The sequence below is a fragment of the Myotis davidii genome, unplaced genomic scaffold (genome assembly GCF_000327345.1).
Source record: "Myotis davidii unplaced genomic scaffold, ASM32734v1 scaffold248, whole genome shotgun sequence".
NCBI lineage: Eukaryota > Metazoa > Chordata > Mammalia > Chiroptera > Vespertilionidae > Myotis > Myotis davidii.
This window is the reverse complement of record NW_006299220.1, coordinates 1,773,829-1,787,639: the sequence shown is the minus strand read 5'-3', so window position 1 is coordinate 1,787,639 and position 13,811 is coordinate 1,773,829. Positions and strand designations below refer to the sequence as shown.

Here is a 13,811-nt window from a genome sequence, read left to right as displayed (position 1 = left end):
CCAGTCGCAATGATGTGCACTGACCACCAGGGGGCAGATGCTCACCGCAGAAGCTTCCTTCTGGTGGTCAGTGGGCTCCCACAGGGGGAGCTCTGCTCAGCCACAAGCCAGGCTGATTGCTGCATGCAGCAGTGGTGGCGGGAACCTCTCCCGCCACCTCTGCAGCACTAAGGATGTCCAACTGATGCCTTAGGCCCGCTCCCTGCGGGTGTAAGCAGTCAGTCAGACATCCTTCGAGGGCTCCCAGGCTGCCAGAGGAATGTCTGTCTGCCAGTTTAAGCTGGCAGGTGAACATACCCTGAGGGCTCCCAGACTGCAAGAAAGCGCAGGCCGGGCTGAGGGACACTCCCCGCCCCTCCCCCACAGAGTGCGTGAATCTCATGTTATAAAAATACATCTTATATTTTTGGTGCTACATTGGATTTTGGACCATGTCCTACTACAACTACTCACTGTTGCATGAACTGGTTTATTAACTGGTCTAGATCAAGTTGACCTAAAAGGTTTTCAGATCCCACTTCTGGCTCTAGTCTGTCCATCAAAAAACCTGGGTTAGTTGCCACCTCTTTGAGTTATTATAATAATTTCACTAGCCCAATCATGTTTTACTGACATTATTTCTTTTTTTGATATCCATTTTCTAGGCTAGCAGTTCAAGAAAATATGTAATGTGTCTGAATTTCAGCAAGGTTATCAATGCCTCTTATGATACTTTTAGGTTAATATAAAAAATATCAATAGCAATATACTTTGGCAGCTTCAAGCTCACATAATCATATCCAAAGAGTATTATTTAATAGTACTAGAGGCCCGGTGCACAAAATTCATGCACTGGGAGGGGGCTGTCCCTCAGCCCAGCCTGCACCCTCTCCAATCTGGGATCCCTCGGACATCCCTCTCACAATCCGGGACTGCTGGATCCCAACCGCTTGCCTGCCTGCCTGCCTGATTGCCCCAAAAAACTCTTCCTGCCAGCCTGATCGACGTCTAACTGCTCCTTTGCTGGCCCAATTGCACCCAATTGCCCTCCCCTGCAGGCCCAGTTGCACCCAACTGCCCTCCCCTGCAGGCCTGGTCCCCGCTCAATTGCCCTCGCCTGCTGGCCTGGTCACCCCAAACTGCCCTCTCCTGAAGGCCTGGTCACCCCCAACTGCTCTCCTCTGCTGGCCATCTTGTGCCCACATGAGGGTGGTCAATTTGTGTGAGGGTGTGATGGTCAATTTGCATATTACCTCTTTATTATATAGGATGATATTGTGATGTGGAGAGTTCAAGCTTTGTATAATATCCTTTTTTTCATGATTTATCAACATTTGTATTTATAATTTTGATTAATTTATGCTTTGTAAATTATTTGCCAGTGTCACAAATTTGAAGGAGCTAATGAATATGGTAGAGTTTTTTCTATGGTAATTTGTACAAATATCTAATATAAACATATAATATCTCTAGTTAATAAGTATAATAGTAATCATCCTTTATAATAAAGAGGTATTATACAAATTGACCATCACACCCTCACACAAGATGGCCACACCCATGTGGTCAAAGATGGCCGCCCCCATGTGGTCACAAGATGGCCGTCAAAAGATGGCTGGCAGGGGAGGGCAGTTGTGGGGGATCAGGCCTGCAGGGGAGGGCAGCTGGGGGTGACCAGGCCTGCAGGGAAGGGCAGTTTGGGGGACCAGGCCTGTAGGAGAGGGAAGTTGGGGGCGATTGGGCCAACAGAGGAGCAGTTAGGTGTCTATCAGGTTTGGCAGGGGAGTGGTTAGGGGGTAATCAAGCTAGCAGGAAGAAGCAATTAGGGGCAATCAGTCAGACAAGTGGTTGGGAGCCAGCAGTCCTGGAATGTGAGAGGGATGTCCGAGGGGTCCCAGATTGGAGAGGGTGCAGGCTCTACTGAGGGACACCCTCCTCCCCAGTGCATGAATTTTGTGCACTAGGCCTCTAGTAATAATATAGTATCTTAAACTACAGAAGACTCTCACATGTATTACTTCATTTGGTCTCCACCTTATCTTAATAAATAGCTAGTATATTACTGCAATCATTTTAAAAGGAGAAAGCTAAAGTTCTAAGCAGTTAGTTACTTTATCAAGTAGGAGCAATGACTGAAAGTGGAATTTCTGATTCTAAGAGTAAAGTCTGACTATAGAGTCCTATATGTATCTTTTATATTTCTATACAACAAATAGAGATATAATATGATCTAAGTTGAAACAAGAAGTTTGAAATATACTAGATCTAGATGTTGAGTTGTTCATACATTTAAAATCAGTGATAATAAACTGCTACAAAAACCCAGGCAATTTGAGCTCCAATAATAGAGGTGTAGTGTCTAGGCCAGTGATGGTGAACCTTTGGAGCTTGGCGTGCCAGCATTTTGAAAAACCCTAACTTAACTCTGGTGCCGTGTCACATATAGAAATTTTTTGATATTTGCAACCATAGAAAACAAAGATTTATATTTTTTGATATTTATTTTATATATTTAAATGCCATTTAACAAAGAAAAATCAACCAAAAAAAAAGAATGAGTTCGGATGTCACCTCTGACACGCATGTCATAGGTTCGCCATCACTGGTCTAGGCTAAGGGGAAAATAGTCACATGATAAGTCTGTACTGATCAGGTTACATATCTAGTATTGGGTTATGTGTTGATGCACTGTATTTAAGGGGCATCATAGGGTGCTGGTCAATGACTACCTTGAAAAATAATAAATGTCCAATCCTAAGGCTGCATAGCTATATGTCATTAATATAAATAGAAAAAAAATTTTAGTAAGCATGAAGTTGACCTCTTACAACTCTTTCAATTATAAACTTTCTTAATACTATACATCTTTGATAATTCTCTCCCAATCACTTTCTAACTCACATATTTACACAGCAAAGTAATTACTCAAAAATTTATCTTTTGGGTGAATATCCTTCACACTTTGGTTCTTAGGACTGGGATGTAAATTTATTTACGACTATTTTTCTCTTAAATATAGTTTGTGCAAAAGAGATGTTATAGTCTGTACTCAGTTTCAGAGACACAGAGGTGAGATAATATGTATTAATATGGTTTGGTGATGCCAGCATGAACTTATAATGACTCACATTTCAGTATCAGGGTGATTTTTGTATGACTCCCAGGGGAAAAAAAAAAATTCAATTATGTTTATTTTAACAGCTTAAAAATGTTTTTGTTTTATAAATATTTCACCAAATACACTCATTTGATTTATAGGCAATGTTGCAGTTGCATTTTTATATTATAAGAGTATTGGTCCCTTGTTTTCATCGTCTGACAACTTCTTATTGGAACCTCAAAGTTATGATCATTCTGAAGAGGAGAAAAGAGTCATCTCATCAATAATTTCCGTCTCAATTAGCTCAAACCCACCCACATTGTATGAACTTGAAAAAATAACATTTACATTAAGTCATATAAAGGTAAGTTGTGACTGGTGACTATTGATTGTGATTGTGAAACATTCAAATAAGTGGACATCTGTATTGTGTCACTTTAATTATATATAAGTTCTTGAGTATAAAAGTACAAATTCAAAATTAAAAGTGTAAAGTGGTTACAACTAATAGTCTATATATTTTTATACTTCCAATGTTCTTTCAACTGCCTAATAAAAACCCAAAAAACTAACATAATTGATTCTCCAAATTTAAGCTATACAGTGGGGCCTTGACTTACGAGTGTCCCGACTAACAAGTTTTTTGAAATACCAGCTGTCTTTCGGCCAATTTTTTGCATTGGGTTGATAGAGTAATTTGAGTTAACGAGCTCCTTAATGAGCTTGGTCTCAGAACGAATTAAACTTGTAATTCAAGGCCCCACTGTATTTTAGTTTTAGTTTTAAGGACATATATCATTCATGATGGAAGTCTCAGTACCTTTAAGGAATGAATTATAAAAATGTATCAGTGTCAAAAAGATAAATATTACTTGTTTAATGAAGGCAATGTTTGGTTAGTAATTATCATGTATACTAATAAAAGGGTAATATGCTAATTAGACTGAATATATTCCAGATGACCTTCCAGACATCTTTTCAGACAAAGCCATGGTAGCAAGCCATGGTAGCAGGGCTGAAGCAGAAGTGGTTAGAGGAAATTTAAAGCACGAGTGCTTAAGCCCTGGTCAGAACCCAGGATGCTACTGTGGGCTCTCCTTCCATGATGAGAAAACCTGCTAACAACCTGCATTTTTAGGCAAGGTGGCATCTATACTAATAAAAGGGTAATATGCTAATTAGACTGAACATATTCCAGATGACCTTCCAGACATCTTTTCAGACAAAGCCATGGTAGCAGGGCTGAAGCAGAAGTGGTTAGAGGAAATTAAGCAGGCAGGGGAGAGCAGTTAGGAGGATCAGGCTGGCAGGGGAGGGCAGTTAGGGGGATCAGGCCAGCAGTCAGGTGAGCAGTTAGGAACCAGCAGTCCTGATGGGTCCCAGATTGGAGCGGGTGCAGGCCGGGCTGAGGGACACCCCCCCCCCACTACTGTGCACAAATTTTGTGCACTGAGCTTCTAGTTTAAAATAATGTTTGTACAGATTTGGTATTGATTAGAACAAAATCACAATGAAGTTTATGATATTTCAGAAAGAAATTAGCTGAGACCATATTACTCTGTTATTGTTATTCTAAATCTTTTTTCAAATTCATATGTAATACAATAAAAAAACATGATTAGAAATAATCAAGTACTTAGTTTTTTTATATACCTAAAAATGAATGGGGAAACACAAAGTCATAGATTGTTTGCTGCCTTTTAACAGTTTCTTGGGCTTTCCGTAGAATTTCAGCCCTGGAACATGATTAAAGGACCACTAATGCTCCACTTGGAGAACCTTGAAGTTGGCCAATTACATTGACATGTTTATGGGAGAGGAAAGGACTAAAAGAACATATATGCTTGCCCACAATACAAATGTGTCACTATAAATAAAGACATCTAATGTGGAGAGAAACTAAATGTAGGAAAGTGCAAGAAAATAGCTCACACCTACACCTCGGTAGGCATTATGTTGAGGGAAATAGAAGGTGTAAAATGTCGTATGAACAGAAACTAAATAGATATTTTCAGATGTTAAATGGAAACGACACTTTTGACACCAGAAACCAAACTCTGCTCTTTTACATAGCCTGATGGTGTTTCTACAGTTTTGTTGGAGGAATGTTTTGGCAGGTGAAACGATGCCCGGGACAACCTACTTCAATCTCTTTGACACAGCAACAAAACAAATCACACAAAAATTCTCATTATAATTAATGGAAAATTTTATTGTTCTAATCTGCCACTCGGATCAAAACATTTTCCCAAAGTAATTATCATAATGAAATTTCATCACTTTTCTCTGACAACGCACCTACTTATGCGTGGTTCCTTGTCTCTAATAATAAAACTTGAATCCTATTTTTTTTTTCTGAGAAAGTACAAGTTATACATAACACCGTTAGTTTCCTGATTCCTTGAAAATTTACTCGCAACTTTACCAATTAGTATATACTTCTCCATTGCCCCAGAGAAATATTAGTAATAGTTGTCATAAAAATATTATCCTTATTCTAAGTTACTTTTTAAATAACTCAGTTGATTCTTATAATAGTCCTGTGAGATATGTACTATTATCTCCATCTTGTGAATAAGAAACAAAACTCTGAGATATTAAATAACTTGCCTGTGGTCATTCAATAACCATTTTGTAGAAATAAGTTTTATTCCCATAGTCCTTCTCCATAATCCATGTTTTCAGCAGTTGTAATACTCTTCTGCCCAGTGCTGTTCTCCTGAAACCCTTCCCTACCAGCCTCTCAAGAAATTATACTTCATTCATGATTTATTCTTCCCTGGATATCTCCAATTTGGTGCCAGTGTCTCCACTAACAAATAGGCTCAAGTTTCTGGCTTCCTACCCAAAAGGGACCACACTCAGTGCCTCTGCATGCCCTTCATCCAAACTCAGTAACACCTCTTATTTTAAGTTTCTAAAATAGGTATTATCAATCAACTTTGATCTACGGAAAATTTGGATTTTGTTTTCCTGCACACAACTTCCCCTGTGATACACATATTCCTACAACTATCCATACTCCCATGCTTAGATCAAATTTTAGGTCAAATCACTGTTTAATGTGCATATTATCATAATTTAGTGTATATTGTTCACAATCGAATCATGAGCATGAAACATATTTCAAGCGTTAGTACATTCCTCTAATTTAGCTGGCTTAGGTTTCTATTTAACCACTACTAGGTTGTACCCAAACTTTCTGACAATACTCTATATCTCCTCGCAAAATGTTTAAACACGTAAATTACCTACCAGCTAATTTGATATCCTAGAGACATCCTTCTTCAGCCTCTGTAAACTTGATTTTATCTGGACAGTTTGCTCTTTGGCCTGGACATGGCTTTCACCATCATCCTGAACATGCAACTCACCTGTCTCCTGTATCAGATTCAGTGTTTCCCTGAGCCAGTGTTCCCTCTTCCTTAGTTTATTTAAACATATAATGAATATTCTTCAGTGGCTCTTGAGAAAAGAATATTGAGGTATGTTATCTTTACACTTTGATAAATTCCATGACAGAGTTATAAATGGTAAGTCATTTTTTTTCCAGATTTTTCTAGACCTTGCTCAGTTGTCTTCTAGCTCTTAAAGTTAACCTGGAGAAGTTGATTACAATTCATAATGTGCAGTGTTTTGTGTATGATCACTTTTTTTTCTATCTATAAATTTTTGAGATCTTATTTTTATTCTGAGAGTTCTGATCTAAGATGAACCTCGGTGTAAGACTTTCTCCATGAATTGCATTAGGCCTAAATGAGCCTGTGTAGTCAGTTCTATGGAACTTTCTAGTATTACATCTTTGGTAATTTCTTCCTTTCCAGTGTCTCTGTTCTCTTCTCCAGCTGCTCCTATTATTGGATTCTTAGACTTCCCAGCCAAGCCTCTAAGGTGTTTGTTTTTAAATTTTATTTTCCTTTTTTTTTCTATAACATTTTCTATTTCAGTGTTATTTCACTAAAAACATTATTGCTCTTTTCACTTACTGGGTTCAATATCTCTCTCTCAGATACTATTTCTATTTTTTAAAATAACGTTTTCTGCTCCCTATATTGTGTTGCTCCTGATTTCCCTTGTTTGGCTTGTTTGCCTTTGTGTCCTGCCTTTCATGCCAGAGCTCGTCCTCAGAGGTGTGGTGCTTCATGACTAGGCACTGGAGCTAGTACGGGCATTGAGAGATTGGAGAGCGCATGCTGAGGTGGCTGAGGCAGTGGTGTGCTTCAGGAGAGAGTTATCAGGCAGGTTCTACCTTTCCTGAACGTCACTACCTAATGGTCATTTCTCTTGGGTCTGTGAGTTTCACAAAAGGACTCCTTTCAGTCTCATGCCTATGGACAGAAGCTACTGCAAGAATTAGGAGAAGGAAGAGGACATGGTGAGCGAAGGTGGGAGGTCAATGTGTAGACAGTCTCTTAATCCATTTTTAAGTGACACTCACCCTCAGCTGACTCTGGTTTCCCAGTTTTAGAGTCCCTCAGTTTGTTCTGGCTTATCTATTTTCCAACAACCATGGGGTTAATCATTTTCCTATATGTTTGGGGAGGGAGGATGGCTGGATATAAAGTCAATTTTCTTCACATAGCTTGACCTCTTTGAAGAAATGTTTTGTCATGTCCTTAATTTTAGCTCAATTACTGTCTCTTCAGATTCAGTCTACTTAAATCGTCCTTTTCACCAGGGCTCAAGCTGTTGACCCAAGTGTTGGGTTTAGCTTATATCTCATTAAAACGATACAGTGGGGCCTTGATTTACGAGTGTCCCGACTAACGAGTTTTTTGAGATACCAGCTGTCTCTCAGCCGATTTTTTGCATTGAGTTGACAGAGTAATTTGAGTTAACGAGCTCCTTAACGAGCTCGGTCTCAGAACAAATTAAACTCATAAGTCAAGGCCCCACTGTAGTATGATTTTGTTTAAAATCACCTGGGTTTCCATCATTCTGAGGGCAGATGCTTTATCTTTTTAACTAAGAATTTCTGGCTTTGCAACAAAAGCCTATCACCTATTTGATACTCAACTGATATTTTCCTTAATATATAGTTGTCTTAAGTTTGATTCTGTCTTATTCCACTGCCTAATGATTAGTCTTAAATATATTTTTTGCTGCCTCTTGGCCTCTTAACACAATACCTACCTCACAAGGCTCTTTTAAGGGTAAAATTAAATAAAGTACATGAGAAAGCACCTAGTTAAACTGCAAACTGTTATATAATTATAAGCAGTTTTTATTTCTACAAGATTAAGGTATTCACCATTCTATTAATAAGTAATTATTAAAACTTACAGTTCACTAGATATTATGTTATGATTTTTAATATAAATACGTGATAAAGATAACTATTTATTGAACAACCATCTTATAGTCTATGTGATCAGCCCCTGTCTATCTGTTCTTGTCTTCACTGTTTTTTTTAATATATTTTATTGATTTTTTATAGAGATGAAGGGTGAGGGATAGAGAGTTAGAAACATCAATGAGAGAGAAACATCAATCAGCTGCCTCCTGCACATCTCCCACTGGGGATGAGCCCGCAACCAAGGTACATGCCCTTGACAGAATCGAACCTGGAACCCTTCAGTCTGCAGGCCGACGCTCTATCCACTGAGCCAAACCAGTTAGGGCTACTGCTTTTTTTTTTTTTTAACCTCAACTGAGAATATGCTTATTTTTAGAGAGAGAGGAAGGGAGAGAGAGAAAGAAATAAAAAACAACAACACATTGATACAAGAAACATTGATTGGTTGTCTCTCATAGCACCCCAACTGGGGATCGAACCCACAACCTAGGAATGTGCTTTGAACGGGAATCAAATCCACCACCTTTCGGTGTACCAGACAATGCTCCAACCAACTGAGCCACCGAGGCAGGGCTTCACTACTCTTTATCTCATTCATTGTGCACTAACTAGACTGGTTTCTACATGCTTCTGGGAGATCCCTGTTCAGTCTCACTTCATAGCTTTCCCATTTTCCATTCCAAGTCTCTGGGACCCAGTCTCCAGAGCTCATGCTCTCACTACATTAAGGTATTCACTTAGATATAATCTACAGGTGAAGGCCTCCTCACATGAAACTCCGTACCACTTTCTATCTCCTTTCCCTGGGTTATTTTTCTTGTTTAATAATTTCTCATCTCCTCATGAGAATGTAAGGTCAACAATACAAATACTTTTTCTGTTTGTTCAGTGTTGCATTTTTAGAACCCAGATCAACAATTAATATCTATTGTATAAGTTCATATAATTATGAGTGTCATGCACTCTTCTAAATGATACATACGTAATCTAATTTGATAATAAATCATTTTCACAATAATTTTGTGACCTAGGGTTGATAAAATATGGCATTGTTGCAATGTTAACTTCAATTTTCCCATATAAAAGCATCCTTCATTCATTAGCATTGATTTATGCTTCAGTTTTTAGGCATGGTTTTAATTATATTGATATGCAAATGATATTTTAAATATTACAAAGTGATGCCATATGTGTAACTTTTTCTCTTTTTTCCATCAGTAAAATGTCTCTTTTTCAGACTACAGATCAGTATAGGAGTCAATGTGCATTTTGGAACTACTCCCCTGACACCATGAATGGCAGCTGGTCCTTAGAGGGCTGTGAGCTAACGCACTCCAATGAGACCCACACTTCTTGCAGCTGTAATCATCTGACACATTTTGCCATTTTGATGTCTTCTGGTACTTCCATTGTAAGGCAACTTTCTACTTCATATTTATAAATCACCATGTGTTCTTTTTGTGTCATTAAGAGAATAATTACTTTTTATATATTTTCTTTGGGTGTAAATAGCTTATTTCATTAATGGGTGAAACTCCAACATTATCTTTTTATAGTCTTTGTTTCTGTTTTTCCTACCTGCCTTCTATGACATATCTAGACTGAATTTTAGCTTATTTTTAGTCTAGGACCAGCCGTGGGCAAACTACGGCCCGTGGGCCGGATTTGAAATGAATAAAACTAAAAAAAAAAAGACCGTACCCTTTTACGTAATGATGTTTACTTTGAATTTATATTAGTTCACACAAACACTCCATCCATGCTTTTGTTCCGGCCCTCCGGTCCAGTTTAAGAACGCATTGTGGCCCTCGAGTCAAAAAGTTTGCCCATCCCTGGGACTTATCTAGTCTGTAAATATAGTAGATTGTTAAATATTGATGCATTGACTCATTGTTTTCAATGGTCGCTTTAAAGGCCACTTATACATTTTAATGTATACTGGACTTTAAGGATTTTTGGCTTTGTATACAAAGTTTATTCTTACAATAAAATGTAGTTAAAATGTTTGATACCTGCTCAATAAGAATTAGCACATTCATAACTAATATCATGTTTTAATAGAATCCCACAAGATTTTTAAACATGAAAAATCTCTCTAAGGTGAATAACTTTAGAATGTGCATGTTATATCAGTAATATCTTGCATTTATATTACATAATATTTTATATATTGGTTTGATAATCTTAATTAGATTAGAGGTTCATTTTCACATAAACATATACAAATAAATCTTCCTAACCATAATGTCAGTCATAAAGATGCTTTCTTTTTCTGAATGTTAAGTAAGCAAAGAAACTTCTATTCTGTATATAAAATATTAATATTCATCTAGGTGTAATAAAACCAACCTTTCTCATTTCAAAATCTCTCAACTAGACACTATATGTTCAGCATTTCTAATACCTTTGTTAATGTGTTTTAGATGAATGGCTGCATAGCAATAAGAATTGGTCTTACCACTGATAAATCTGTTTTAATTAACCATGTTCGCATTACAATAATGAATTACCATTCTAATATCATGAAACTGATGATGATAACAGTACTAAACCATATACTAATATATACTATGCCTAGAAAAAATCACTAATTATAGAACTATTAAAGTGCCTCATGATTTATATCACATTCCTCTGAATATTGAGCATTTTCAAGTCATCTAAATGCACATTTGTATTTTTACAGTTTATGGACATTTTGATTAATGTTTCACCAAAAATGAAAGTTCATTATATGGTGTAGTTCCTTTGACAAGTTACTGAGTTATTCTCTTAACAGCTTTATTATTATTTTCCCTTAGGGCATCAAAGATTATAATATTCTTACAAGGATCACTCAACTAGGAATAATTATTTCTTTGATTTGCCTGTCCATATGCATTTTTACCTTCTGGTTCTTTAGTGAAATTCAAAGCACCAGGACAACAATTCACAAAAATCTCTGTTGTAACCTATTCCTTGCTGAACTTGTTTTTCTGGTTGGGATCAATACAAATTCTAATAAGGTATGTAGATCTCCTTACTCTCTATTTTTATTTTCTAAATGTGTAGTTCCCTATGTATATATGTCATAGAAACATGAATTATAATTAAGGGTTTAATGGGCAAACACAATATATACTTTGTCTGTAAGTCTTTTCTAAGTTTAATAATGCTAAGATATCTAAGCAACCTGCCTATCCATTCCATTAATTAAAATGTCCTTCATTATGAGGAACTATTGGGACAAATGAAAACCTTGCCACAAAATAAAGAAATAGCCTTTTTGTTTTGTTTTGATTTTTACATGGGCATTAAACAAAGGCAGGAGAAGAAAACTGGAAATAAAGTTTCTCTTAACACAGGGACTGAACATAAAAGCAGCATTGGTTCATAGGTTGAAATATGATAAATCGGATCTACCTAGTTACTACACTTTATTAACTACGCACTACCCATTTTCACCATTATTAACTGAGGGCCTTATAAAATAGTTTTCCATATTGTGTTTAGTCTGGGTCCTCCTTGACACAGACACTAAAATGGAATTAAACATGTAATGCTTTTATTAGATGAAATGACTATGAGAGAAAATCAAAAAAGAGAGACTTGGAGAGCCATCAGACTACGATGCAGGTCTGATCCCGAGGGAAGGAGAGAGGAAAGCAAGTGGGGTGGGTGGAAGCATCTTACCCAGCAGGGCAGTTGTTGTTGTTGTTGTTATTGTTGTTGTTGTTGTTGTTGTTGTTCTTCTTCTTCTTCTTCTTCTTCTTCTACTTCTTCTTCTTCTTCTAACAACTTATCTAGTATTCTTCTTCTTCTTCTTCTTCTTCTTCTTGTTCTAACAACTTATCTAGTTATTTAATGCTAGAAATGAATTTCATTCTCCTTTTTTTAGTTATGTCCCATACCCAGCAGTGCATTCTAAAGAAAGTTTAGGATGGTTGTTCAGGATTCCTTTCAGAAGACCTTGAGCCAAAGTCACATGACAAAGAATCCTCTGTCTCTCAGAGAACACGAACATCTTAAAAGCTTGCTGTGCCAGGTCATTGGCTGGCAGCAGCCTGGGGGAAATATAAGCACAACAATGGTTTTCCTAGTGCAGCATCTGGAGCCCCAGGCCAGCTGCTCTTCCTGCAGGTGGAGACTAGAGAAGTGCATTGTCATGGCCATGGGGCCAGCTGCTTTTTATAATTATTTTATATCTATAGTTGGAGTTTGGCTTATAGAAATAACAAAAGAAGTAGCTACACACTTCTGTATTAATAGAACTAATACAATGGAGACTAGAGAAATGCACTGTCATGGCCATGAGCCAGCTGCTCTTCCTGCAGGTGGAGCCTGGAGAAGTATATTGTCGTGCCAAAGAACATGAAATAGCCTCCAATTCTCCATTGTTTCTAGAAATCTTTCAAATATTAAACTAACCATTGGCTATCCAGGTTTTCTTCTGAAGTAGATGCAGCAAAGCATCTATTTTAAATAGTATACATTAGACATGTCTGGTGTTTGTTTGTTTGTTTGTTTTGCAATGGTAGTCAGGATACCTCTCAATTTTATATATCTATTTTATATATTTATTCTTATAAAGTGTTTCTTTTTCATTCTATTTCATCTAGCAAATTCTTTCCATTTTCAAGCCATATTTCAGACCCCATGCCCCCACTAAAGTGGTTCCCAAATTTTCATCACCAGTGATCTCTCTGTTCCCAACCTTACATAGTACTTTCCAAAGTATTTTAATATACAATCTCATTTATGCCTGAATGATACTGTTTTAATTAATGCAACCTATACATATAAAAGCTAAGCGACCGAACAACTGTTTGGCCAGTCACTATGATGCGCTTTGACCACCAGGGAGCAGACGCTCAACATAGGAGTGCCCCGTGGGGGTCAGTGTGCTCCCACAGTGGGAGCACCGCTCAGCTGACTGACGGGTGCCAGATACCAGGCTCATGGTTGGTAAACACAGCTGTGGCAATGCGAACCCCTCCCGCCTCCACAGCAGTGCTCTACAGGGCAGTGCAGTGGCAGGCGCAGAGGAGCCAGGATGAGTGGGCTTGGGCTCCTTGCTGGCCACCTGCTGGTTAGCATACTACCACATCCCCTGAGGGGTCCCAGATTGCGACAAGGCACAGGCCAGGCTGAGGGACCCCACCGGTGCACAAATCTGTGCACCAGGCCTCTAGTAGGTATATAAGTATGTATTATGTTATCTCTCCTAAAATAGATTGTATTAGTTCTATTAATACAGAAGTGTGTAGCTACTTCTTTTGTTATTTCTATAAGCCTTACTCCCATTATAGATATAAAGTAATTATTAATAAATAATATTTAACTGAACTCACCTCAAATTTACTTGGCAGTCTTATAACTTAAAGTGATTCTTCAATGGATATTTTGTAAAACATATCATCATTTGTTTTATAAATTCAATGTTTGACACTTAACCAA

At 37.6% G+C, this 13,811-nt stretch overlaps 1 protein-coding gene across 1 annotated transcript in view; it reads left to right on the top strand.

Annotated features, from left to right (window-relative positions):
- The window catches only part of ADGRL4 (adhesion G protein-coupled receptor L4), a 108,236-nt gene that overhangs the window by 65,747 nt on the left and 28,678 nt on the right, over positions 1-13,811 (top strand). The window contains exons 8-10 of the mRNA XM_006774688.2: positions 3,238-3,443; positions 9,613-9,786; positions 11,177-11,380. Of these exons, the coding sequence (XP_006774751.1) occupies positions 3,238-3,443; positions 9,613-9,786; positions 11,177-11,380 (584 nt within the window). The remainder of the gene's footprint in view (positions 1-3,237; positions 3,444-9,612; positions 9,787-11,176; positions 11,381-13,811) is intronic.